Here is a 25488-nt window from a genome sequence, read left to right as displayed (position 1 = left end):
CAGCCCGCCCTCCCGCTGTCCCCCAGTCCTCCCAGTCCGCTTGTCCTCTCACACCCACCTGGCGGCTTAGAGGCCACCTTGTCTGGGGATGGCCAGCAGATGTTGACACCCAAAGCCCCCTGGGTGCCAGCCCTAGAGGAGGGTGCCAGCCCTGAACGTGGGTGCCAGCCCTGTGGGTGAGGGTGCCATCTCTAGAGCAGGGTGCCAGCCTTAGAGGACGGCGCCAGCCCTGCAGACAGGGGAGCACCAGGCACATCTGGGGCTCAGCCGCTGCCCTCACGGCCCCGTGGGGTGACAGCCGGACGGCATCAGTGGCAGCAGGAGCCCCCTGCCGCTGGCTGTTGCCTCGTGCTGGGGGACCTTGGGGTGCCCTGGAGGAAGGAGTGTCTTCACGCAGGACCAGGTGGCCTGGGCCTGGCAGGCTGCAGTGTCTGTGCTGTCCCCCATTCCCAGGCAGCACCTGGTGGCTGCCGTGGCCGGGATGCCAGCAGCCATCTCCGCTGCTGCTCTGGCCTTGGCCCCCCCCGTGCCCCCCGCCTTGGGGACCAGTTTCAGACACCCCCCACGCCAAGATGCTCGCGTTGCACCCTGACGCAGGCATCGCCGGGGGGACGGCAGCCCCCACCGGGCACGTCTGTGCCCCCCGGGACCCGTGTCCTGCCCTGGCTGTGGGGTCCCCTCGCCGCAGCCCCTGGGTGCAGGAGCCAGGGAGCAGAAAGGCTGTGGAATCCCTGGCGGGTTTCAGCACGCAGGAGACACGGTGACACGGTGACGTGCTTTAGGGCCACCAGCACCAGGGGCGGTGGGTGCCCCGGGCGGTGCGGCGGGGGGCAGGGGGCTGCTGCAGCGGGGGCGGGGCTGGCGGCGGGGCGGGGCCGGCGGGGGCGGGGCTGGCGGCGGGGCGGGGCGGGGCTGGCGGGGGCGGGGCTGGCGGCGGCAAGCTCCGCCCGCCCAGGCGCCCCGAGGCAGCCGCCACCGCCCAGTCCCAGGAGGCCTCGCGGGGCCGCGTTGTTGCGGAAGGGGCTGTGACGCGCGCGGGAGGGGCGGAACGCGGTGCTGTAGCGACGGCCGCGGCAGCCATGGCCAAGCGGTACGACATGGCGGAGTGTCCCTTCTGCGATGAGGTCTCTAAGTACGAGAAGCTCGCCAAGATCGGGCAGGGAACCTTCGGGTGAGTGCCCGGCCCTCCCCGCCGTCGGGCCGGCTGCCCGGGGCCGGCCCCCTCGGCCCCGCGGCCCGCCCGCCCCAGGCCCGGGCGCCCCCCGCTTGGGTCTCCCTTCCTCGGCCAGCGCTCCGGCCGCGGGGGCCGGCCTGGCCCCTCAGCCCTCCTTTCCCCGGCCCGGCGCCCCGCTCTGGCAGAGCAGAGTTCACTCTGGAGACGGGCGGGGCGGGGCGGGGCCCTGCACCTTCGCCCAAAACGTGCAGGTTCGGCCAAAATCCTTGTGGGGCTTCTGGGCTGGGTTGGCTCGGCCGCTGCTGAGGGCCTTTGGTGCGAACGGGATGTGGCTGGGTCGGATGGCGGGTCAGCACAGAGCGGTTGTCTTGTCTTTGTGTCTTGTTTGCTGGTGTTCCCGGTCAGGAGCACCTGGCTGCGTCCCTTCTGCCTTGCGCTGCTCAGTGGTTTCGTTCTGGTTTTACAGGGAAGTTTTCAAAGCCAAACATCGTCAGACAGGCAAGAGGGTAGCACTGAAAAAAGTGTTGATGGAAAATGAGAAGGAGGGGGTAACTGCAGCAGCATGGCGGCAGAAGGGGGTAAGTGCCGGAACGTGGCTGGGCTGTGTTTGGCAAGGCCTGGCTGCGGGGTGCGGGGTGGCCCTTTGTAGTTGAAGGCTAATGTTTGGGACGGCATAGACGTGTTTTCACAGAGTAAATGTGTTTCACAATATTTGCAGCTATAATATGCTGTATCTTGAACCTGTAAGGGTGTGGACAGGATCCCAGCCCTGTGGCATTTTTCCTCTCCTGCTGATACTATGATAACGTTGGGCCTTGTGGCTTTGCCAGGGCCTACGGCTTGTTATCGCCTTTCTGGCTGCAAAGGCAGCAGTGTGGTGCAGTCCCCGGGCTGCATGGGACAGCTGCTGGGAGGTGGCGCTGCCCACACGTTCCTCCTCCCTCCCGTGCAAAACCCTGTCATCCCCCCCCAGGCGCAGGGCTCCCCGCTGGCTGGCTGTTGTTCGTGGAGGAGCCGGGTAGTGTGTGAAGGGCATGTGCTCAGGGGTGTGCAAGAGATGGGAGAAGCTGGGGAGCGAGGTAACAGCTTAAACAGCGCAGGCAGTAGCTGGGGAGGCTGCTCTGCAGCTTGAGCCAGGCCGTACCGTGTCCCATTACAAATGTGGAAGATGAGGAGAGGAGGGAGGGGTGCCTGCATGCCTGCCTCAGCACCACACAACCACTCTGTTGTGAAGGAATGTCCCTCCGCAGTGGTGCCCTGATGGTAAAGAAATGTGCGCAGTACCGGTGTGGGTGTTTTATTTTAAAGCTCTGATCGGCCTTCAGTGACCTGTGACAGTGCTGCTCAAGCAGGTCCCCTGCCGAGCTGCCGTGGTCGCGTGTCTCCTGTTCTCTAGGCAGGGGTGGCCTGGTCTCACGCAGCCCTAATCCCCGTCCTTTCTTTCTCCTTTCCAGTTCCCCATCACAGCCTTGCGAGAGATTAAAATCCTCCAGCTGCTCAAACATGAGAACGTGGTGAACCTCATAGAAATCTGCAGGACCAAAGGTAGCTTGCGGGGTTCTCTCTTGGGCTGGCTGCCAGCTTTTTTTTTCAGCCCTCCTTCTCTGCTGAGCGGGCTGGTGTTTTGTGCTGGGAGTGGGGTCCTCTAGCTCAGCATAGGCCTCTGTCGCTGCCTGTGATGCGAGGGGTGATGGTACGCTCCTCTTGGAAAACAGTTTCTTATAGAGTTAGGGTGTTGCTGCACCTTGGCTGGAAAAAGCTGCGGTCAGTGCTGCTGGGCTATGGGTGTGCTGTGGCAATGGATGCTGCCCCTATTGGAAAACTCCTGAGAGGCTTGAGATAAACCCACGCTGGAGAGACTTTGAAGCAGAGGGTTTTGAGGCCGGAGCTGTGCACAGCCAGTTCCCTCCTGTCGGGACCTCTAGCTGTCCCTCTCGGTTGGCTTGCGATGGTTTGTGGCAGCTCTGTGCTGATGATAACAGCTCCAGCTGGAGACTTGCTTGGCTTGCTGTGGATGGCAGTGACTGCTCGTGCTGTGAGAGCTGGGACTCCACTCGGGGTGGCCCTGAGCTGCTCTTCCACCTCCTCGCTTCTACCTCACGTGGTGTTCCCCTGCTGCGTGACTGGCACGCTCAGTGCGCTTGGCCTGGCTCCGTTTCCAGTGAAGTTGTTTTAAAACACTTGGTAGCTTTTATACGTCCTTCTCTTCTGTGGATTTGTATTGTAAAAAATACTTTTGAAAGTGACAGCTGATGTTCAAGCCTGCCATTCTCTATATTCAGTCACTGCCATGAAATAAAAACGAAAGTGGCAGGTATCTGGTGATGATGTGTTTTTAAAAGTTCACTGAACTGGTAGAAGTGTTTGGCCCAGGACCAGGAGCTTGAAGTTACTCTAGTCCTCTACGGCACGTAGATTATAGTCCTCCGAACAGGTATGAGTCGAAACACTGACAAGTTAGTTTTGAATTCACTGTGTGATGAAACAAGTTGTGGTGGTTGCATGGCTGGTGTACCCAAGGTAAATATTTTTGTAGCCATATCGGTCGTTTGTGTTTTGTTTGAATTCCAGTTTTCACCCAGATCTACTTTGACCTCAGTTTCCAGTAAAGCAGAGATATTGCATGTGCTGTTCTCAAACTTTTAAGCGCCTCTCTTTTTAGGTGGGAAAGGTGTGGTAGGGGCCATATGTGTGTAAGGAATTGCAAACCTCGTATGGCAGGCACCCTGCTGGCTGGCAGAGTGGTGCGTTTCTGTGAGGGCTGAGCTTAGCTGTCATTGTCCAGTAGGAGCTGCTGATCGGCAAGTTTTGCTGATTACAGCTGATGAAAGTCAGCTTTCTTTTCAATGTTTTGCATGTGTGCTCTAGGAACGAGATTGAAATAGACTGCTTCATTTGAGGCTTCCTGTTAGTGACTTTAAATTGCAATTGGAGTTGGAGTTTGAAATCCCTTTGATCCAGAGCAGCCCATTTTCACAGATGATGTTTGAGGCTGCAGAAACCCCCGCTTTCTAATACTCTGTTAGACAGATTTTTCTCCGTTTCTGCATTTTTCCTGGGGCTGCCTTTGCGGGCGTCTCCGTTATCACTGACGCGATTGGTGGTAGTGCTTGGCTGGCAGCTAGTGGTATGTGCACCTGCCAGCCGTGGCTTGCAGGGAGGAAACCCCACAGCCGTTATGCGCACAGAGCAATACAAAACGAAGCTTTCAAAGATTTTCGTGCCCTTGCCTTGCCTGTCTGATCACATTCACGACTCTGCTCCTCATCCTCTGTTCTTCTGTTGCTGGTTGTGGGTCTTGGGGCCTGCAGGCTGTTTCTGGTTCTCTGTGTGCCTGTGCCCTGAGGTTTTGCCTAGTGAGCGCTGTATGTATGAGCGGCAGGGTGGCTGGAGGCCAGGAGGAGCTGTGCTGGGGTTAAGGGTCCCTCACTGACGGTCCCTCCTTGCTTCTCCCGTAGCCTCTCCATACAACCGCTGCAAGGGCAGCATCTACCTTGTGTTTGACTTCTGCGAGCACGACCTGGCTGGCCTTCTCAGCAATGCCCATGTCAAGTTCACGCTCTCAGAGATCAAGAAAGTGATGCAGATGCTGTTGAACGGCCTTTACTACATCCACAGGAACAAGGTAACGGCCAGATCTGTGCTGTGCTCTGAGGTCACCCTGCTTTCTGTGGCTTTCCAAGGAGTGGGTGTCTTAGCACAGGCTGGAGGGAAGTCCTTGCTTGTCCTCCACCTCTGGAGCTGCTGGCACCAAGGAGGTGCTGGCACCAGGCGCCCAGGGAGGGTACCTTAACGGCTTAACCTTTTGGCGTCTGTCCTTGTACAGATCTTGCATCGAGACATGAAAGCTGCGAATGTCCTGATCACACGGGACGGAGTGCTGAAGCTTGCAGACTTTGGGCTGGCTCGAGCTTTCAGCCTGGCTAAGAACAGCCAGCCAAACCGCTACACCAACCGGGTGGTGACTCTGTGGTATCGGCCGCCAGAGCTGCTCCTAGGTAGGAGGTGATGGGCTCTGCCGGCTTCTCTGTCCTTCTCGTTCCCCTGGGTGACTAACGCGACATCTCTGTTTAGGGGAGCGGGACTATGGTCCCCCCATTGACCTCTGGGGTGCAGGGTGCATCATGGCAGAGATGTGGACCCGCAGCCCCATCATGCAAGGGAACACAGAGCAGCACCAGCTCACCCTCATCAGCCAGCTCTGCGGATCCATCACACCGGAGGTGAGGGCGTGAGCGTGAGCGAGCCGCAGAGAGCGGAGGGAGGAGAGAGGCGGTGGTGTGGGCAGGTTCTGGGATCGGCCATTCCTGGGCCTCTTCCCATGCCCGCTGCTGGCAGGGAGGCTGGGGAAGCTCTGGCAAACTCTGCTTGCCTCCCGGCAGCCACGTGCACGGTGGGGCACTGCACTTTCCTCGCTACTCTGTGTAGACTGCAGCTGTCACATCACTCATGTTAACCTCCTGAGGAGAAAAGGGTGAACATGCCTCCCGGACCCCCTTCGGCAGGGGTGGGTTGTGTCCTTGTATTTGAGCACAGAGACGATGCTGGCTGCTCCAGCTGTGAAAGAACAGAACATTGCATGTAGGAATCTGTTCTGGCCTGTGTTTGGGGGTTGTCTCACAGATAAACACCCTTTGAATTTCTGCTTAAAGAAGGGTGGGGTTTTTTTTTTTTTTTCTGTTTGTTTTGTGTTGAGAGGTTTGCCTCTGGTGCTTTGAACTGGTCACCTTGAAAAGCCTCTTCAGTTCTGCCTTGTCACTCGTGGCATCGGCTCAGTTCTGGTGGGAGCAGTTAGCTCTTTCTCAGCTCCTTATTTAATGGCGGCTTGTCCTGCCCTCTTGTGGGGGCTTGAGCTGGGGGATCTCTTGGCCGGGGCTGTGATCTAGGGGTTGTGTTGTGCAGGCAGCTGCAGAGGCCTGATGCCTGTCCTGCATGCATTATGTACGTACATTGAAGGTGTTTTCTCTTGTATGTAAATACCTGGGGTGGTCTCTCAGATCAGGGTTGAGGTAAGTGCTGGTGACTGCAGCAGGCTTTGCTTCCTAAGGATAAAAGGAGCCACAGACATCCTGGTTGTTACTTAGCAATCGGTTTTGTGGCTTTACCTTTCTGGATGCTGTAGCTGGCATGAGCCTTGCTCTCTTGTAGCTCTTTCGTGGGAGAACCAGAAATCCTGGAGCATCCTGCAAGCTGTTTCCATTCCAGCAGGACTCCGTCCCGACTTGTCCACATGTCTCCAGGCTTTAGCGTACCCTTTAGGGCCTCCCTCATGCTGTGGGAACAAGGTCTGGCAGTTTGGAGGTTATAAAATAGCACTGTTCTCTCTGCAGACCTCACCCGAATTTGCCTGAGGGTGTTCGCATCAAAAATGGCTTGTCCTCTCTGTAACTATTTCCTCCCAACCCTGCTTTCCTGCCCCTTCCCAGGCTTGGCCAAATGTGGATAAATACGAGCTGTACCAGAAGCTGGATCTTCCCAAGGGTCAGAAGCGCAAGGTGAAGGATCGCCTGAAAGCCTACGTCAAAGACCCCTACGCACTCGACCTCATCGACAAGCTGCTGGTGCTGGATCCCGCCCAGCGGATCGACAGCGATGATGCGCTGAACCACGACTTCTTCTGGTCCGACCCCATGCCCTCAGACCTCAAAAACATGCTGTCCACCCACAACCAGTCCATGTTCGAGTACCTGGCCCCACCACGCAGGAGGGGTGGGCACATGCCCCAGCAGCCTGCTAACCAGAGCAGGAACCCGGCCGCCACCAACCAGACTGAATTCGACCGAGTGTTTTGAGTGGGGGCTTCCCCAGCGGGGTCCCAGCTGGGCTACTGCGCAGGCTGCGTTCAGCGGGGATGTCCTGGCAAGGTCTTTCTGTCTGGGAAAGGACTTTCTTCAAGGCGAAGCGCCTGCTGGCTTTAACTCGGCTCTGACATCTCGTGCGGCAGCTCAGCCACCACGGAGCTGCTACAGAAGGTGACACCTACAAGCCTGCAGATGTTTCCCTACAGCTTTGTTACAGAACTCCCACACCCTCCCCCTGCCCCCCCGCCTCGCCCCAGCAGAAGTCTGTACTGGTTATGTTAATCTTGTAGAACGATTGTTATGGACCTGGCGATGGAGAGTGTGGCTTTGTTAGTGCTGGGGCTCTTGGCAAACAGTGCCATGACTGGGAGGACTGAGAGTAGCTGCCCTGGACCAAACTCGGCCCTACTGGGAGCTGCCTTCAGCTCTTCAGGGTGGTTGTAGCTCCTGCACAGTGTATCCTTTGAAGCACTGGCGGAGGATGACTCAGAAGTGTCCTGGGGAAGGCAGAGTCACTCTAGACAGTGTGACTGACTCTCACTGGCGTTTGGGCTGGAGCCTCGAAAGGTGCTCACCAGGCCCATTGCTCCATACAGCCAGGATTTATGGTGGGAATCGCATGGTTGCAGCGTCCGTGCTTTCTTCATGGCAAACTGCAATTGGGTGTCTTGTCAGACACACCCAGGCTGCGGTGTGCTTTCCCCGTGGCGCTGGCTGGGGCGGGAGTTTGGATGGGGAAGGGAGTTGGGAGCGCTGGCCTTAGCCTGGGGTGAGATCTGCTGTCTGCAGGGATTTCACAGTGGCGTGGCAGCGCTTGGAACACTGTGGTGGGAGCAGGGTGACTCTTCGAACACTCACGTGTCCACTCCTCTGTCCTGGAGCTCTTTGCACTAGCCTAGAGCAAGACTGCCGCCTTCCCCGGCTGCAGCGACCAGCCTGATGCACTGGGACGGTGTGCGCACACCTGCCAGAGCTCGCCAGGCCTGAGTTACGCGGAGCAGAGTGATCCTTGTGCTCCTTCACCCGGGCCGTTGGCTGAACTCTTTGTCTTCCATGGCCGTCTGCTGCAGCTGGCCGTCTTCTCAGCGAGCCCCATGGATCGATCCCAGGACTTTCAAACAGCTGATGTGTACAGTATGTGGTGGGTGATAACCTTTGGCATTGGATAGGTTGTCTGTTAACCAGGGTTAATGGCAAAAGCCCTGTCGGTAGCATAGGGTCTGGGTGAGGAAGCCGTGGCGAGCAGGGCCGTTCTCAGGACAAGAAGGGAGCATGTTCAAGGGCGTGTATGAGGTAAATCTCTCTGGTAAGAGCGTCCGGTTGGGGGGGAGCCTGGTTTCCTTGGGGAAAAATGAAGTTGGTTGCAAGCAGTAATCTAGATGACTTCTGCCGGCTGTGAATAAACATGCTGCTGTCCCCAAGGGCGGGCTGGCACCTGCTGCGGTCCCTCTGCCTGAGCACGGAGGGCAGCTGTGAAACGGCACCTTCGGCCTGCCCAGGGCGGGTGCCCGGGCCTGGGGGCGGCATCGCGGCTCTCCAGGGCTGCCCTCCCGGGGTCCCGGCTCTGCCTCCCCCCCGCTGTAACCGGAGGGTGGGTCGGTGCAATGAGCGCTGCAGCAGGTGATGAACGAGGCAGCGCCGGTAGCTGAGCAGGGGCGGCTGGGGATGGGGGGGGGGGGGGCTGCGCCCAGCGGGGGGGGCCGGGGCGGCCTTGGCGCTGCGGGGAGCCCCGCCGGCTGCCGGGGGCTGCCCGCCCCGGGCGGTGAGGGGGCTCCCGGGCCGCTGCTGCCCCTCGCTAATATGGCGTCCCCGCGCGACGTGGCGGCCAGCCGCCCGTGTCAAAGATGGCGGCGGGGGCGGGGCGGGGGCGGTCCCGGCGTGGGCTCCCGGCGCGCGGCGCGGCACGGGGCAGCGAGATGGTGGCGCGGGGGCTGCGCGCGTTGCGCGGAGCGGTGCGGACCGCTGCCGGGCGCCGGTTCAGCACGCGGCCTGCGCGCGCCCCCCGCCACGGATTACCAGGTACCACGGATCAGCAGCAGGCGGGGAGCGGGACCTCGCGCCGGGGGCGCGGGGGGGGCCACGGGGAGGTTGGGGGTCACCCGGGGGTGTCCCGCCGTACCGGGCGTGGGAGGGCAGCGGCGGCCCCTTCCCGAGCCAGCGGCCTGCGGGCTCCCGGGTGGGCGGGGGGGGGTCCCGGGGCCGCCGCTCGCCGTGCCTTCTGCCGGGGGGCGGCCGGTGCCCGAAGGTCGCCCTGCGAACCGCCGTCCGCCGCGGCAGCCCCGGGAGCGCGGCCAGCAGCCGCGCCGCGTCCCGGGCGGGGCCTCGGGCATCCCGAGCCCGTGCGGCTGCCGGGCGCCGCGGGGGCGCCGGCGGTCCCGGGGCCGGGGGCGGTGCGGAAGCCCCGGAGCTGCCCCACGCTCACCAGGGCAGGATGCGCCACCGGTGCCGGTCTGCTGCCTGGATGGGGTCCGGCTGCTCGGGGGGTCCCCGCACCGGGGCCACTGGCTTGTCCCACGCCAGGTCCCACTGCGGTAGGGCCAAGCGTGCGGGCCCGGGGGGCTCGGTGGCCCCCGGCAGCGGCCGTGCCAGATGCACCGTGCAGGTGCAGCTCCGCTGCTGCGGTTGCGGCCCCGGTTAGAGCCGGCGGGCAGGCATGCTGGCACTGGAGCGCCGCCCGCTCGCACCCGTGGGTGGCCTTGTCCCGCCGGGCAGGGGTGGGTGCCGGGTGCTGGGCTGCCCTGTGCCCCCCCGCGGGGCCAAGGGGCGCCGGTGGAGGGGTGGCTCCCCTTGCCCAGAAGGAGCCCGTCCCCGCGGCGTCCCCCAAACAGGTGCTGGCACTGCCAGCGTGTCACCGCGGGGCCACGGCGGCAGCCAGCGGGCACGGCTGCGGGAGCCAAACCCTATGGGGTGGATCGGGCTGGGCTGGCCCCTGGGGCTGTGGGCCCAGCCCCGAGGCTGTGGTGATGGGCGCCATCCTGACCGCCCCCAGGGATCTTTCCAGGACACCATCCGGACCCTCAACACCCTGCAGACCAATGCCAGCGACCTGGAGCAGGTGAAGCGGGAGCGCGGCGACCCCCAGGCCCAGCTGGAAGCCATGCAGGGCTTTTTGGAGCGGACCGGGATGAAGGTGAGGAGGGGGTCCCCCCATCACCACACCCCACCCCACCCCGTCCCAGCAGTGGTGCCGCCATGCTCGGTGCTGGCTGCCTCCTGGGGGTCTTATAGGGTGGGTGACCTCTGGCAGGTCGAGGACCTGGATCGACTGAACATCATCCATGTCACGGGGACGAAGGGCAAGGTGAGGCAGATGGGCAGTGCTGGGGGGCAAGGGGGGGCCTCCAGCCTCTCTGGCTCTGTTTGCCCCAGCATGGGGGGGTTAACGCTGCTGTCTCCCCAGGGCTCAGTGTGCGCCTTCGCTGAGTGCATCCTCCGCAACTACGGGCTGAAGACGGGCTTTTACAGGTGAGTGGGGGGGGGTCAGGAGGCTTTGGGGGGGCTGGTGGCACTGTGCCCGACTGTGCCCCCCTCTCCTGCTCTGCCCCCCCAGCTCCCCTCACCTGGTGCAGGTGCGTGAGCGGATCCGCATCAATGGGCAGCCCATCAGCAAGGAGCAGTTCAGCAAGTACTTCTGGCTCGTTTACAGCCGCCTGGAGGAGACCAAGGTGGGGCTGGCGGGGGGTGCTCCCTCCCTCGAGGACCCCCCCTGGGCCATGTGCCCCAGTGCTGGTTGGGAATGCCCAGTGCCACCCTCTGACACTCACCCTGCCCGGCAGGACCCAGCGCATGACAACATGCCAGCGTACTTCCGCTTCCTCACCATCATGGCCTTCCATGCCTTCCTGCAGGAGAAGGTGGGTGGTGGTGGCTTCTAGCTTGTGATGGGGACGTGAGGTTGGTGGGGACCTCGGGGAGGGAGGGACATGGGGTCCAGCCCCCACTCGGGGCTGAACGTGCATCGGCTGGGCTGTCATGGCTATAAGCAGGGGATACTGTGCCAGGGGATGGTCCTGCTGCGAGTGTTTAGGCAGGCATGGGCTTGGAGGTGCAGTGGCAGGGACCCACCTGCCTCTCCAAACCCATGGGGACACATGCTGCTGGTGGCTCTTTTGGTGGCTCCAGTGTCCCCATGTACCCAGGTGGACCTGGCGTTGGTGGAGGTTGGCATTGGCGGCGCCTACGACTGCACTAACATCATCAGGTAGGAGCCAGCAGCACTGAGCCTGTCCCCTGGGACTGCCAGGGCAGCCTAGTGTCCCCGTGGTGGGGAACAGGGGGACCACTGCCATACTGTGTCCTCAGGGCACCGGTAGTGTGTGGGGTCTCCTCCCTGGGCATCGACCACACCAGCATCCTGGGGGACACCATGGAGAAGATTGCCTGGCAGAAGGGGGGCATTTTTAAGGTAGGGAGACCTGGTCCTCCCTTTTCTTATGGTTTGGGGGTGTGCTCGCCCATGGCCCTGAGCACCCCGTGGCCCCAAGTGCCCCCATGGCCCTGAGCACCATGGTCCTTCGCAGCCCGGCGTGCCGGCGTTCACTGTGGCACAGCCGGAGCGGTCACTGGAGGTGCTGAGGGACCGAGCCCAGGAGCGGGAGGTGAGTTGGGCGGCGCAGGGGTATGTGCATGGGGGGTATCCACAGCGGGTGGCTCAGCCTCCTCTCCCCACAGTGTCCCTTGTACCTCTGCCCGGAGCTGGATGACTTCGAGGTGGGCCACCGGCCACTGGAGCTGGGGCTGGCAGGTGCCCACCAGCGCTCCAATGCCGCCTTGGCCCTGCAGCTGGCACGGACCTGGCTGCAGTGCCGCAGCTGCCACGGTAAGGAAGTGGATGAGGGTGGGAGGGCTGGACCCCGCCATGGCCCTCGGGGTCTCAGTGGGGTGCCCATCCCACCAGGTCTCGGGGAGCTGGAGGAGGTGCTGCCAGGCGCCGAGCTGGCAGGGAGGCTGGTGCCGCTGGCACCTGCCTTTCGACCCACTGATGCCATGATCCAAGGTGCGGTATGGCCCTGCCGGGACCCCCCAGCCCATCACAGGGCTTGGGGAGGGGGGGCCACGCTGATCCCCCAGCCGGTGCCACCTGTGTTGGGGGGCACAGCCAGGCTGCCTGCCCCACATTTGAGCCCTGTGCAGGTACTGGTGCTGGGGGGGGGGTGTAGGGGGATCCCAGCCATGCCCTGTGCCGCCCCCCCAGGCCTGCGGGACACAGAGTGGCTGGGACGGACCCAGGTGCTGCCCCATGGCCCTGTGACATGGTACCTGGACGGGGCCCACACCACCAGTAGCATCCAGGCTTGTGTCCGCTGGTTCCACCAGGCTGCCCTCAACCAGGACAAATCCCACAAGTAAGGGGACACACACAGTGGGGGGGCACAGTGGTGGTGCTGGGGCTCCCCATGGGGCACAGCCCACCCACCCTTTGTCCCCGCAGTGGCTCTGAGGTGCGTGTGCTGCTCTTCAATGCCACGGGGGACCGGGACATGGCAGCGCTGCTCAAACTGCTTCTGGTGAGGTTTGGGAGGTCATGGGAGGGGGTCACTGCTTCGCTGCAGGTGGGGGGAGCCGTGAGGAGGAGCTGATGCTGTGCAGTCTGTCCACCCTGCTGTCCCTGGGTGTATCCCACCTCTGTGCCCCCCACGAGGGTCTTGCAGCTCTGGGTGCAGGGGGGGACATCAGATGACCCCCTGCCTGGACCAACCCCCCGTGACCCTGCCAGTGTGGGACTGGTCCTGGTGGCAATCCCGTGGGTGGGTCCTGAGGGCTCCCCCAGTGCTGACCCCCCCTCCTCTCCCCACAGCCCTGCCGCTTTGACTACGCTGTCTTCTGCCCCAACTTCACGGAGGTGCCCGTGGCCAGCAATGCAGGTGAGTGCCGGGGAGCCGGGGTCTCCCCCGGCCCCGCTCCTCATCCCCAACCCCTCCCTGGCTCCCCCTAATCCCTGGCCCCCATCCCCATCTCTCCCAGACCAGCAAAACTTCAACGTGACACTGGAGAGCTCGCTGACCCGCTGCCTGGAGAACCAGCAGACGTGGACCCGGCTGCTGGAGGAAAAGGAGGGGCAGGACCCCTGGCTCCCAGCCCCCCTGCAGCCAGCCCCTGCCCGAGGACCCCTGCTCCTGGTCCCCCCAGCCCCGAGACCCCTCAGTTCCCCAGCCCTCGTGTTCCCCTGCCTGGCCCAGGCACTGAGGTGGGTGGCACAGGGCCGGGACCCTTGGCTGGCAGCGCCCACCGCCGTGGGGGCTCACCCCCACCCCGCCGCCAGCAGAGGGGCTGTGCTGCTGCGGGAGGCGGCTGCCATCCACGTCCTGGTCACCGGCAGCCTGCACTTGGTGGGGGGGGTCCTTCGGCTGCTGGACCCCGCGCTCTCCCAGTAACGGGGGTGCGCAGGGCTTTGCACCTCTTTTTACTTGAAGCGCCGGTTCTGCCCCAGATGGTGCTCGGAGGTGGCTGGGGGGGCACGTGGGACCCCCAGACCCTTCCCGGCTCATCCCTTTTCACCCCAGTGCCTTTTGCCTGTGCCCCCCGCAGGGGGGACACTGGCCATGGGGGAGCTGCTCCCTGCCCCCAGCCCACGTTGGTGGGACTGGCTGGGGGGGCCCTGGCCTCTGGGGGGGCTGCCCCAGGCTGTGCCAGGGTCCAGGCGCCCAGGGGCGTAGAGGGAGTTTTGAGGGGGCGGTAGGTGGGAGCCTCAAGCCACAGCGAGGTGTGGACTAATTTAACATAGGGGAGATTTTTATTATTATTATTATTAATAGTTTGTAACTTGGGTGGGGAGCTGGGAGTGTGTGTGGTTTCTGCCCATCACCCCGTGGGGAGCCAGCAGCCCCACACTGCCTCACCCCCCTTAATAAACATTTTGCTGCTCCTAGTGGTGCCCGCTGCCTTCTTGGGGGGACCCAGGAGAGGTGCAGGGGGTCACCCCAAGTGCTGGGTCTTGTCCTGGGGGCACCCACTTTTGCCCACCCCCCACCCCCCCCATTTGAGGGGGAGCCCTGGGGGAGGCTTTGGGGGTAGGTACTCTCTCCGCCTCCCCGGTGCGCCCAGCAGCAGGGGACCCCAGGGGGGTTGCAGGGTGCCCCCCTCCCCCGGCGTGGGCTGCCCTTGGGGGGCCAAAGCATTCACTGAATGAGTAACGGAGGCCCCCTCCGGGCTCGGCCTGAGATTTGGGGCAAAACACCAGCTTAATGGGGCTGGGGTGGGTCCCCAAGTCTGACAGTTGGGGACCGGGTGGGCTGGGGGGGGTCAGGCCATGCTGCTGGTGGAGCAGGGGGTGCTCTGGGTGCTGCCGATGCTGTGGTTGGTGCTGCTGCTCTCCGAGGCTGGCACCGTGCTGGAAACTGGCTGCAGTTTGGAGGTGGGACCTGGCTCGTGTCGCGGTGCCGGAGGGAGAAACGCCGGAGGGAGAAACACCGAGGGGAACCGAGCTCAGGGTGGCTGGTGGTGGCCATGGCTCATGCCCGCTGGGCTTTGCAGCCCCCATGAACAAGCCCTCTGGGCTCGCTCCCCACCATCCCCTGGTTGGCATGGGCACAGGGGACCATGGTGGTACCAGGAGCAGGAGGGAGGGCAGGGGGTACCCCGGGGCAGTAGGGGGGACCCTGGGGAGCCATGGGCACCCCCAGTTGGGTCACTCCCCTGTGGAATTTCCAGGAGGGCCATACAGAAGATGGCAGCAGCCTGGTCCCTGGCTCACCTGGGGACTTCAGCCAGGTGCGGACATGGGCAACCCAGTACTGGAGATGCATGTGCCCCCCCCCCGCAACCCCACCGTGGGGGTCTGCAGGGGTGGTGGATACTTACGGGTGTGGGAGTAGATGTACCAGAGCCCGGCAGTGAGGAGTGCCCCGATGAGGAAGGCGCCAAAGGTGATGCCCAGGACGGTGGCCAGCCCTAGCCCACGGTCTGTGGGAGGATGAGCCGGTCAGCACTGCCCTGCTGGAGCGGGGGTCCCCTTCCCACCCTAGCCCCCTCTCCTGCCCCAAACTCACTGTTGGGCGGCCGCCAGCCATCCTTCACTGTCACCTCCAGTACCTTCTCGAAGATGGTGTTGTTCTGTGGAGGTGGAGGTTGGGGTGAGAGCAGGGAGAGCTGTGGGGGGACAGGGCTAGGAGCCCCCAGACACTCTGGGGACCAGGGATGCTGCTCCCTGTTGGGCTGGGACAAACCTGCCAGGCTGCCACTGCCACTGGTGGGGACCAGCACGGTGGCATCATGGGGTGGGGAGTTAGTCACACTGACCTGCAAGCCAGCCTTGCACTTGAGGGTGGCAGAGAAGGGGATGCGCCCACCCTCGGGGACGGCGTAGGTAAAGCGGAAGCGCCAGACCTTCCTTCCGTGGCTGCTGGGGGGGCCCTCCAGCAAGGCCACCCCTGTGCCGCGTGCCTCCCCGCTCTGCACCAGCAGCATCGGCTCCTGCCCTGGTGCCACCAGCCAGCACTCCTTCAGCTGCAGGTCAGCTGGGTGGTCCTCCCACCGCATGGACGCCTGCCGGGGGAGCAGGGGGACAGGGTTAGGGTCTCCGGCCCAGGGACAGCTGGATGGCCCCAGCCCAGGCACCGAGCTGTTGGCAGTACCTGCACGAAGACCTCCTTGTTGACCTCCAGCTCCGTCTGTGGTGCCTCGAAGGCGGCGGTGGGGAAGAGGCGCAGGAAGAGCTCCCGTGGGATCATGCACTCAAAGGCCACCTGCAAGTGGGCACAGCACTGAGGCCACCACCACTCCAGCTCCCAGCACCCAGCTGGCAGTGACACCAGCACCCATGGTCCCACCCCAGGCCCGCTGGGAAACCCGGCTCTCACCCGCACGCTCTGGAGCACTGTGCCCTTGGCCAGGTTGAGGATGAGCTGCAAGAAAGTTGAGAAGGTTGGGTCAGCCAAGTGGTCCCCACTGCGGGGGTCTATTGTCCCCACTGGGACCACGGGGTTCCCCCCTACCATGGGATGGGATGGGATGGGATGGGGGTCCCACCCACACCCCCTCATCTCCACCAGCACCCAGGCGCAGCAGCAGGGCTCAGCCCTGGGCTGCAGCAGGGTGTTTCCAACCATGCAAAAACAAGGAGGTTCTAGCAGAGAAGCCCCACTGGGCATCACTGAAGCCCCCACAGGGCACTAGCAGGGCTGGGGGCAGTGCCCCAGCCAGCCCCTCCTGCCTCACCTCATTGTTGGCAAGGCCCCTGTCCTCCACCAGGGTGCCGCAGTGGCTGAGGGGGGTTTTCAGCATGAAGTGAGTGGCGTTTTTTTCTGCCTGGCAGTTGATGTCCCGCAGGGTGATGTTCACCACATCCTTGATGGGCTGGGAGAAGAGCACCTGGCAGTCACCCACTGGCTGGGGACATCCACCCCAAGCAGGATGTGAACCCCCATGGGTGATGCTGGTGGGCACTGGGAACACCCTCACCTCTAGGTGGGACCTGGCGATGATGATCTCCATGGTTTCATCTGTGCACTTCCAAGGCCGAAGCATGACCAGCAGCAAGTAGGGCAGTGAGGCAGTGGGGGCCGGGGCGGCAGGTGTCTCGGGCACCCTCTTGACTGGCTCTGTGGGATAGAGAGACAGGGGGGCTGAGTGGGGGTAGCAGGACACCCCCATCACACCCATCCCTGAGGTGCTGGGGGCCTCACCGTGCTCCTGGATCTCCAGACTGATGCGGGCGCTGGGAGGGATGGTGGAGAAGGAGGCGATGACGCTGTAGTTCTTCTCAAAGGCTTTGGTGACAAGGCCCTGCTCCGTGTCGGGCAGGTGCTCCCCGCGGTGCAGCATCGGGGACATGGATGTGATCTTGTAGTTTCCAGAGACCTACAGGGGGTGGGAGTCAGCACAGCGGGGCTGAGCAGGGATGGGGGCAGTTGGGAATCCTCAGGGCAGTGGTGGCTTGCAGTAAGGGGGCTGCCATCTCCCCATACCCAGTGTCCCCAGGTGCCCTCCTGCCACCCTCCCCATACCACCAGCATCTCTTTGGCATCTGGCAGCCCCCTTGGTGGGGGTGGTAAGGGGACACACATCACGCTCAGCCCTACTATGAACTGGATGGAGCAGTTGTTGACCGAGAGTGACCAGGTGAGGTTGGTCCGGCTCTGCAGGATGAGGATCTGGTTGTTCACGGCTCTCTCGGGACAGCTCAGGGTCAGGTTCACCTCAGTGATGGGGGAGCTGCAAAACCATGAGATTCCCCCCACCCCAGCATGAGCATTCTGCAACGGTGGGTCCTGTGCCCTGCCTTGGGATGTCCCACGAGACACCCCAACTCCTTCCTGAGCATCTCCAAGCATGCCCCACTGCCTGTGCCACCCCACTGACACCCCAGGGCACCCGCTGCCAGCACCGTGCGGTACCTGGACTCCGACAGCAGGTGGATGATGTGGGCAGCCCTGGTGCTTTGGGTGTCCCCACGTGAGCAGCCCTTCATCTTGTGGAAGAAGACCTCAGTTTCGAGGTACAGCATGGCATTGAAGTGCTCCTGGGGGATGCAGTGTGGGGGGCTTCTGGCATCTGTGGAGGCAGGGGGTCACCAAAGCCAAACCGGGCTCAGCAGGTGGGGAGATGCTTGGGGCCAGGGACATTGGTCCCAAAGCATCTGCCCCTGGACCATGCTTCGCCCTGGCAGGTTGTAACAGGAAGAGTATTGCTGCCCACCCCAGCCCCCCAGTGCCAACCCCTGGCCCCCACACACCTTCTCCCAGGCGGAGCTGGACCCAGCGAGGGTCCTGCAGCTTGCTGTAAGTTGTGATGCCCCCATAGGTGTCCTGAGCCCAGGCCAGCAGCTGCTCCTCGCTGGTGACCATGGGCAGCTCTGCGCCCAGTGCTGTGGTGGTCCCTGGGCTGAGGTGGGCATCCTGTGGGGCGAGTGACAACCTGAGCCAGGGTGGGGGGCAACCCCATCCCTCCCCAGTGCAGGCTGCCATGGGGAAAGCCTTTCACCAGCACGAAGGATGGCGGGTGTAAAGCTAAGCCAGGCAGGCATCCCTGCAGCCCCAGTCCCACCATGGCTGAGGGTCACCCTGGTGAATGGGGGTTTTGGGGGCCACAAGCTGGGAGCGGCGTGGGCAGCCAGCAGCATGGGCTCGGCCCACTTTATTATTAGCCACAAACAAAGCAGGAGGTTTATTTTGCTAACAAAGCTCCCGGCCCTGGCTCAGCTCGCTGGAGCCAAACCCCATCCCTGACCTTCCTCCCACCGGCTGGAGGAAACGGGAGCTTTTTCCAGCCCTGTGCGTCATTCCCTGCCTGGCCAGCCCCGTGCTCAGCACCGCCAGCAGCGGCCAGGCGCGTCCCCTCCTCCCCAGGGCACCATGAGCATTGTTTCCAGGGACACCCTCCCATAACATCTCCAGGGATCTCCCCAGCCCTGCTGTCCCCCAGGGTTGCTCCTGGCTGCAGGGCCACAACACTCACAGTGTGGATGCGCAGGTCTGGGCACAGGGAGGTGACAGTGGCTGAGCAGTGGGCGCACAGGAGGACGAGCACTGCTGACCGGTTGCAGCCACCAGCTTGTGGCATGACAGACACCTTCAGCGGGAAGGCAGGGGCCTGGAGGTGAAAGGGAAGAGTGTCACCACCGTGGTCACCAAGCCCTGTTTGCTGTCACTTCCCTGGCTGCCCCCCGGCTACGCTACCTGCCCCTGGAGCCAGAGGCAGCATGGATTGCCCTCGGGCTGGCCCTGGGCACAGACCACACAGGAGGCAGCTGTGGCCACATTTAGGAGACAGGCTGGGGAATGCAGAGATGCCATGTGGACGTGTACCCACACCAGGGGGGCAAACACTCCCTGGCTCCCCCAAGCTAGGGGCCAGGGCATCCCCACACCAGAGATGGTGGCAACTCCACACTGAGGTCCAGCGCATCCCTGTACTGGGGTCTAGGCACCCGCCTTGGGGACCAGGGCATCCTTGTGTCAAGGACTGGGTAACCTCAGCACTGGGCACCAGCATGTCGCCCCACTGTGTATTGGGGTGTCCCCACACCAGAGATCAGCCAGTCCCCAGACTGGGGACTGGGGCATCCCTACATCAGCAGCCAGGGCATCCTTGCACTGGGGCTGGAGTGTCTCCACACCAAGAACTGGACTGGAGCATCTCCACTGTAGGTACCGGAGTGTCCCCCACTGAAGAGTGGGGCATCCCCACCCAGGGCACCGAGACATCCCCCTGTGGGTTTCCCAGCCCCACCTCAGCACTGTGCAGCTGTTCCAGGCTCCAGACTGGCCATACTGGTGCGCTTGGATGCTGGGGGCACAGCAGTGGCACACACCACCCTCCACGGCCAGCACTGCCTAGCAGCCTCCAGCTGGAAATCCAGATGGGGAAGCCAAATCATCGGGCACTAAGTTTGGCAACTGCCATCTGAATCACCACTTGCAAAATGCTGAGCCAGGCAGCGGGCAGGGAGAACCAGCCGGGGACTGGGTGGGTGGAGGCAGCTGCCAGTGCCGGGCACAGGGCCGGTGGGCCAGGGCCATGGGCATCCCAGCCTGGCCGCAGCCCCGTGGCAAGCGTGGGTGGCCGGGGACTCCGGGTGGCCCCCGGGCGTCAGGGAGGAGCTGGCGGCTGTTTTTCCTGCCGCGTGTTTTGTGGCGCTCCATTGTTCGGCTACACGAGTGGCAAGAGCCTCGCTGCTGCCCTGCTGCCGCCTTTCAGGTTATTTTTTTCTTTTTCTTCTTTTTTTTTTTTTTTTTTTTGCATCATAGGGATCTGCTTATAGAAAGTGGCTTCCAGTAATTCTTCTATAAGTGGAGCCGCGTCCCTGCCCAGCTCCCCCCGTGCACCACAGGGCTCCATGCCGCAGCTGTGACATCAATGTGTCCCCTGCCACCACCAGTGACAACCCCAGGCCTCGACGCTTATCCATGCACTGGGTGCCAGCGCTACGTCAGGCTGGGGAGAGGGGCCCTTGTGAAACCCACCCTCCCACAGTGGCTTCTGGCCCAGGTCCCACCTCCTCCTGGAAAGCAGAACTGGGAGAGCTGGGAGGAGGTGGCGGGGGGAGTGTGGCGCCAGGCGGCCAGGCGCCGGACCAGAATTGGGTGCTAGGTTTGCCGGGGCCTGGCTAGCACAAGGGGAGCTGGACCACGCTGCAGAGTGGCTGCGCAAACCCACCTGCTGGTGCAAACCCACCCAACGGTGCCAAGCAGCACCAGCGCCAGCCCCGCTGCGGCTCTGTGCCCGTCCTCGCCCAAAAGGTGCCCGGGACACCCACAATGCGCCTATCGCCCCTCGACAGGGCGTGCCAGCACTGGCAGCCAGGCTTCTGCTCACTTGGCCGCCTTCAAGTGATGTGCCTCCCTCCATCCCTTCATCCTTCTATCCCTCCATCCCTCCCCAGCGCAGTCCCCATGGGATGCCCGTGGCTGTTCCACTCCTGAGCCGGGACCAGGACACCTCCCCAGGGAAATACGGGTTCCCGGGACATCCAGGGCAGGGACAGCCCCGGCAGCCCAGGCTGCTCGAGGAGTTGCCTCTAAAGACTTTAAACCCTCTTCAGGGCCAGAGACACCCACAGCTGCCCTGGGAGGGGAAGCTTGGTGAAGGGGCCATGGACAAGGTTACTCCAGGTCCTCTCAGTCTCCTTCGTTAGAGGGAAGAGCTCTGGGACACCCTGCCCAGTGAGAACAGTGCCGGGGTGACAGTGCTGGGACCCCGCTCACTCACCTTGGACCACTCAGCGCTGAGGACATGGACTTCTTGGCTGGTACGCAGCGAGCTGCTGCTGACACAGCCCCAAGGAACCGTGCTGGTGGCATAGAAGAGGGTGATGGGCGGCTCGAGTGTCACCGGCTGCAGGTCACAGCCCTCGGCTCTCCCAGGGTCTGGGTGGAAAACAAAGAGACTGTCAGTCCCCGCTGCAGGGATGTGGGGTGACACAACATAGCAGGTGCATGACGTGGGAGGAGGCTGCATTGCAACACCAGCCCCAGCACTGCCCCCGCGCCCCCGGCACGGCGTCCCCACAGCCCCGCTGCCGGCACAGCACCCGCGGGACCATCTGCTACGTGTTTGCTCAGGGCTCATCTGCTGCTGTCAGCCCCCGGCTGCAATCACGTTAATGACCCTTGGATCAGGGCTGGAAAAATCCACTGTCCCGGCTTGGCACTGCTGCGTGCCAAAACTCGCACCCGGCTGCCCCGAATGCTCAGGCGGTGGCGGAAGCCCCCCCCCCAGCATCCCGCAGGAAAGCGGGAAGCTCAGGTATGGAAATGGCTGTAAAGCTCATCCTCCGTGGGCGCCAAGGCGTGAGCTTTGCCCCATCCTGAACCCCCCGTGCAGTGCATGAGCGAACAGGGCTGGTGGGCAACTGCCAAGGGAAATCCTGAGTGCAAACAGCCGTTTGAAGGCCTGATCCTGTAAATCCCCGTTTGCCTCGGCCATTTCCTCCACCCCAGGCAGCCCTGCTGTGGCTGGGCTGCCGTCAAGCTGGCTCCTGTGTCGGGAGGTGTCCTGGGGATTTGCTTGCACCCGTGGATGCTCCCTTGCAGGGGGCTGGGCAGGATGGAGCCCCATGGCCACAGCTGGGGGCTTCCCATGGGGAGCTGGTGCCTGGGGTGCTGGGTTTGCTCTGGAGGTGGACACTGAGCTCCGTCCCTTCGTTCTTTCCCATCCCATACTTTCTCATCCCTGGCGGCCCCAGCCGCTGTGCTGGGAGGTGACTGGACCCCGTGCCAGGGCCACCCAGCTGCCCCTGCGGGGTCTGGGGCCGGAGGGCGTGATGCCTCAGGTCAATGAGGCTTTGGGATGCGGCAGCTGGCAAAGGGTCACTCACACCATGTCACGTCCATCATGACATCCCTGGCCCATGTCTCACCATTGCAGTGGCATGGTGCAGACCCCCCCAGTGACGCTGCCATGGGCCCACCTATTGTCCAGCGCTTCCTCCCCCCGGTGCGGCCGCCACGTGGCCGGCAGCATCAGGAGGAAGATAAACAGCTGCTTATCTGGGCGCCACAGGCTGCGTCCCTCTTCCCCTCTGCTCCTGCCTGGACGGCACCGGGCACGGCTGTGTGGCCCCTGCCATTGCCAGGCAGAGGCCGGGCAGCTCATCACACCTCTGGCAGCATCCTGCGGGGTCAGGCAGGGCCAGGGAGCCATGGCCGGGCTCGCTCCCGGCACGGGACAGGGATGCCAGTGAGGGGATACGGGGCAGCAGTGCCAGCTGGGCACCATCGGTCACTGGGGAAGGCAGCGGGCTCCAGTATTATGTCAGGATCAGATAAGGGGGCTCAGCTGGGCCGGGGCGATCAGATAAGGGCGCTGTTATTTTTGTACTCCAGGAAAGGGAAAAAAAAAATAAAAAGGAAGAAAGAAAGAAAATTCACTTTATGTTTTTCCAGCCACCCGCCCTCTCCTTTGCTCCAGCATGGCTGAGACCAGGGAGCGGGGACAGTTCCACTGCAGCTCCCCCCTGGGTCAGGGGCTGGAGGGGTGATTCCTGAGGGTTTTGGGAGCAGATCAAAGGCCCTGGGCAGAGAGCAACGCCCAGGGGTGCTGGGCTGGGGCATGCAGGGCCAGGGTGGCAGCACAGGATGCCCCGGGGGACGGGCAGTGCCACTCTGGCATCCCGACATCTGGCTGTGCTGCCTCGGCACTTTTGTAACGAGCTGGGCAGTCTCAGCCTGGGTCAGGAATGGGGACGGACCCCACGCTGCAGCCCAGGGGGGACTGTCACCCTCCAAGCCACTGCTGGCTGTTGGACCATGCGGAGGTGGCATCAAGGCTCAGATAACAGGGTGGATGGGACCCAGGTTTTGGGGCTGATCCAGGCCATGCCATTCCTGCCCCTCTCTAAGTCAGCCAGGTGCTGAGCAGGCTCGCTCAGGGACAGGAAGGAACGACCAGCAGCGTGCTTGCCCTGTGGGGAACAGCACCAGTCCCTGCTGGAGGGAGCACAAAGTCCCCCACCTCTGGAAGCCTCCTGTGGCTGTGAGAGCCCCCCAACACCAGACCTGCCGTGGGCACCCCCAGCCCTACAGGTCCCTGCTGAGGAGAGGTGACAATCAGACAGGAAACGGTGTGTGTGGCACTGCTAGGTAGGAGGGTGACCATATAGCACAGCTGCATAGATATGGGATGGTATGGCAGAGATAAACAGGACACAGTCTATACAGCAGAGCTACGCAGGACAGGGACCATACAGGCACAGCCACATATGACAGGGACTGTACAGCTCAGTTACATAGGACAGGGACCGTATGGCATGGCTACGTAGGCTAGGGACTGTATAGCACAGTTAAGACAAGGACTGCATCAAACGGCTACGTAGCACAGGGACAGTATGCTATAGCTATGCAGTATGGGGACTGTATAGCACAACTACGTAGGATAGGGGCCATATAGCACAGCTAAACAGGACAGGGACCATATGACACAGCTACTCAGGATGGGACCATACAGCATAGCTACACAGTGCTCAGCGAATACAGCACAGCCATGTTAGCGCAGGGACTATATGGCACAGCCATATAGGATGGAGACCATCCAGGACAAATACAAAGGACACTGACTGTATGGCACAGCTGCATAGGACAGAAATGACATTGCACAGCTGTGTGGGATGGGGACCAGATGGCAGAGCTATGTGGTATAGGGCCTATACATCACAGATAGGGAGGACAGGGCCTCTTATGGCACATCTACATAAGATGCAGACCATATGGTACAGCTATTGGATGGGGACTATCTCACGCAGCTACATAGGACACAGAGCTTACTGCACATATACGAAGGATGGGGACTGCATGGCACAGCCATCGGACAGGGTCTGTACGGCACAGCTACAGGGGACATGGACCTTACAGCACAGCTAAAGGATGGCTCCGCACCGCACAGCCACACAGAGCTTACTGTCCATCTGCGCAGGATGGGGCCCACGCGGCACAGCCTCACGGGACAGGGGCTGCCCGGCACAGACACCGGGTGCTGCCAGGGGGGACGGCACGCAGGGAGTGGGTGCTGAGCCTCCGGCGGGGACACCCCAGCAGCACCCACCGGCGATGGCCCTCGCGGAGGCCAGGAGGGACACGCAGCACCGCCAGCCCCAGCCCCCACAGACTGCTGCCGCTTTCCCAGCTCCCTCTCCCCCCACTGGGGGGTCATGTTCCCGCCCCCCCTCCCCCCCCCCCGGCTCTGTGCCCTCCACCCAGCCCGGGTGTCCCCGGGCATGTCACCGCTTGAAATGCTCCCTGTGGCTTCGCAGGGACCTTGGGGTGGTTTGGTGCTCCCCTGTCCCACCGCTCCGGCAGTGGACGAGCCCCCCACTCCGACCCCATGGGCTTTACGGGGCTTCTCCCGCCCGAGCCCCCGGCCGGACGCCCGGGGCCACGCCAGGGCACCGGTGCCGCTGCCTCGGTCGGGGCACAGCAAGGGCGGCCCGGCCACCCCCCGCCCGGTGGCGCAGCCGGGCTGTCGGGGGTCCCGGGAGCGGCGGGGCTGCGCTGGGGACTTCGTCCCTCCCCACCGCCGCGGCTGCCTCCCCCAGAACCTTCTCTCCCGGGGGCGCCACCGCCGGGACCCCTTCGGACACAGACCCGCTGCCTCCCAGAACGCGGAACCCCCCCCCGCCCGGAGCCACCGGCGGGTCCCACCGCCGCTGCCACCCCAGAGGTCCCGTCCAGGGGTCCCATCCCAAGAAGGGGGTGCGTGTCGCCGGTGCCCCCCGGCCCCACTCACCTGGGCGGCCAAGCAGGGCCAGCAGCAGGGGCAGGAGCGGGGCGGCGCGGGGGCCCATCTCCGCTGCGGCCGCTCCCCGGGAGCCAGCGCCGAGTGCCGGGCGGCGGCGGCGGCAGGAAACCGAGCCCGCCGGGGGAGGGCCCGCGGGCGGCGCGGCTCCGCGCCGGGAGGAAATGCCGCTGGCGGCCCTGAGGCCGTGCCGGCGGCGGGGGGGCAGCCTCCCGCCACGGGGGGGTGGGGGAAGAGGAGCGACCCCCCGCGGCAGGCACCATGCCTCAGTTTCCCCGCATCGCGGAGCGGGGCATCGCCTCCGGAGGGGTGCGTTGGAAGAGCCCCAAGCAGCGGAGGGGGGGCACTAGCATCCCAAGGACCCCTCCCTGGTGAGCGGAGGGGTGGGACACACAGGGACTCAAGTGGGGTGAGCCCCCCACCAAAATACACCCCTGCATACTGCTGCAGCACAGCCTGACCCGCACAGCGAGGGGGGGCTGCTCCCGGCGGTGGGGACAGGGGCTGCCCCGATATTCAGCCCGCACCCCAACAGGGTCACGGTGTCCCTGGCCGGTGACTGCCCGTGGCCCTGGCTGCCCACCCGGGGGCAGGGGGAGGGTCCCCAGCACTGCTGCCTGTACCCTTGGCCAGGGGCTGCCCGGACATCTCTGCCTGGCAGGTCTCTGGGGGTCCCCTGAGACAGGGCTGCCTGGGCAAGAGGTCACAGCGAAGCACCACCGAGGTGGGAGTCAGGGGGTGGCCGGGGGCACCAGGGAGCCCCTTCTGCAGCCCTGCCCCATCCCTCCCACAAGTGCCAGCAGCTGCTGCCCCAGGTGAGAGCCCTCACGCAGCTAATGGTGCAGC

General features: G+C 63.5%; 3 protein-coding genes across 8 annotated transcripts; 2 read left to right on the top strand and 1 right to left on the bottom strand.

Moving 5' to 3' along the window:
• The first annotated feature begins 995 nt into the window (after nt 1-995).
• Nucleotides 996-7285, top strand: CDK9 (cyclin dependent kinase 9). Of its 2 annotated transcripts, none has more exons than XM_056350828.1 (7): nt 996-1171; nt 1641-1722; nt 2629-2719; nt 4633-4799; nt 5001-5172; nt 5249-5397; nt 6601-7285. In XM_056350828.1, exons 1-7 carry the CDS (start codon nt 1080-1082, stop codon nt 6964-6966), a joined length of 1119 nt encoding a protein of 372 aa, XP_056206803.1. In that variant the 5' UTR covers nt 996-1079; the 3' UTR covers nt 6967-7285. The 2 variants fall into 2 exon arrangements, with proteins under 2 accessions (XP_056206803.1, XP_056206802.1); XM_056350827.1 differs by having other exon boundaries at nt 997-1171; nt 1641-1752.
• A 136-nt stretch (nt 7286-7421) lies between these two features.
• Nucleotides 7422-13843, top strand: FPGS (folylpolyglutamate synthase). 5 transcript variants are annotated; one of them, XM_056350824.1, is made up of 15 exons: nt 7422-8268; nt 9977-10105; nt 10223-10276; nt 10376-10440; nt 10526-10640; nt 10752-10829; nt 11115-11176; nt 11278-11380; nt 11496-11573; nt 11647-11794; nt 11873-11971; nt 12170-12320; nt 12407-12482; nt 12773-12839; nt 12940-13843. In XM_056350824.1, exons 1-15 carry the CDS (start codon nt 8248-8250, stop codon nt 13347-13349), a joined length of 1656 nt encoding a protein of 551 aa, XP_056206799.1. In that variant the 5' UTR covers nt 7422-8247; the 3' UTR covers nt 13350-13843. The 5 variants fall into 5 exon arrangements, with proteins under 5 accessions (XP_056206799.1, XP_056206798.1, XP_056206796.1 ...); XM_056350823.1 differs by having other exon boundaries at nt 9965-10105; XM_056350821.1 differs by lacking the exon at nt 7422-8268 and adding an exon at nt 8661-8994.
• Nucleotides 13687-24775, bottom strand: ENG (endoglin). Its single transcript, XM_056350825.1, has 15 exons — nt 24634-24775; nt 20623-20780; nt 18370-18504; nt 17648-17810; nt 17310-17466; nt 16995-17127; nt 16599-16773; nt 16375-16514; nt 16132-16269; nt 15774-15818; nt 15549-15659; nt 15214-15459; nt 14964-15027; nt 14776-14877; nt 13687-14336 (listed from the first exon to the last, which is right to left on the bottom strand). Exons 1-15 carry the CDS (start codon nt 24689-24691, stop codon nt 14218-14220), a joined length of 1944 nt encoding a protein of 647 aa, XP_056206800.1. The 5' UTR covers nt 24692-24775; the 3' UTR covers nt 13687-14217.
• Between the last annotated feature and the right edge of the window lie 713 nt (nt 24776-25488).

The sequence above is a fragment of the Falco biarmicus genome, chromosome 9 (genome assembly GCF_023638135.1).
Source record: "Falco biarmicus isolate bFalBia1 chromosome 9, bFalBia1.pri, whole genome shotgun sequence".
NCBI classification, from domain to species: Eukaryota; Metazoa; Chordata; class Aves; order Falconiformes; family Falconidae; genus Falco; species Falco biarmicus.
This window is presented reverse-complemented; position numbering and strand designations above follow the sequence as displayed.

Coding starts and splice junctions, on each gene's coding strand:
- CDK9 (XM_056350827.1), top strand. CDS start 1,080: ATGGCCAAGCGGTACGACATGGCGGAGTGTCCCTTCTGCGATGAGGTC. Junction 1,172..1,640: donor ATCGGGCAGGGAACCTTCGG/GTGAGTGCCCGG, acceptor CTGGTTTTACAG/GGAAGTTTTCAAAGCCAAAC. Junction 5,173..5,248: donor GCCGCCAGAGCTGCTCCTAG/GTAGGAGGTGAT, acceptor ATCTCTGTTTAG/GGGAGCGGGACTATGGTCCC.
- FPGS (XM_056350820.1), top strand. CDS start 8,776: ATGGCGTCCCCGCGCGACGTGGCGGCCAGCCGCCCGTGTCAAAGATGG. Junction 10,106..10,222: donor TGGAGCGGACCGGGATGAAG/GTGAGGAGGGGG, acceptor GACCTCTGGCAG/GTCGAGGACCTGGATCGACT. Junction 11,177..11,277: donor GACTGCACTAACATCATCAG/GTAGGAGCCAGC, acceptor CTGTGTCCTCAG/GGCACCGGTAGTGTGTGGGG.
- ENG (XM_056350825.1), bottom strand. CDS start 24,691: ATGGGCCCCCGCGCCGCCCCGCTCCTGCCCCTGCTGCTGGCCCTGCTT. Junction 16,515..16,598: donor TCTGGAGATCCAGGAGCACG/GTGAGGCCCCCA, acceptor TCTATCCCACAG/AGCCAGTCAAGAGGGTGCCC. Junction 15,660..15,773: donor CAGTGCTCCAGAGCGTGCGG/GTGAGAGCCGGG, acceptor GCCCACTTGCAG/GTGGCCTTTGAGTGCATGAT.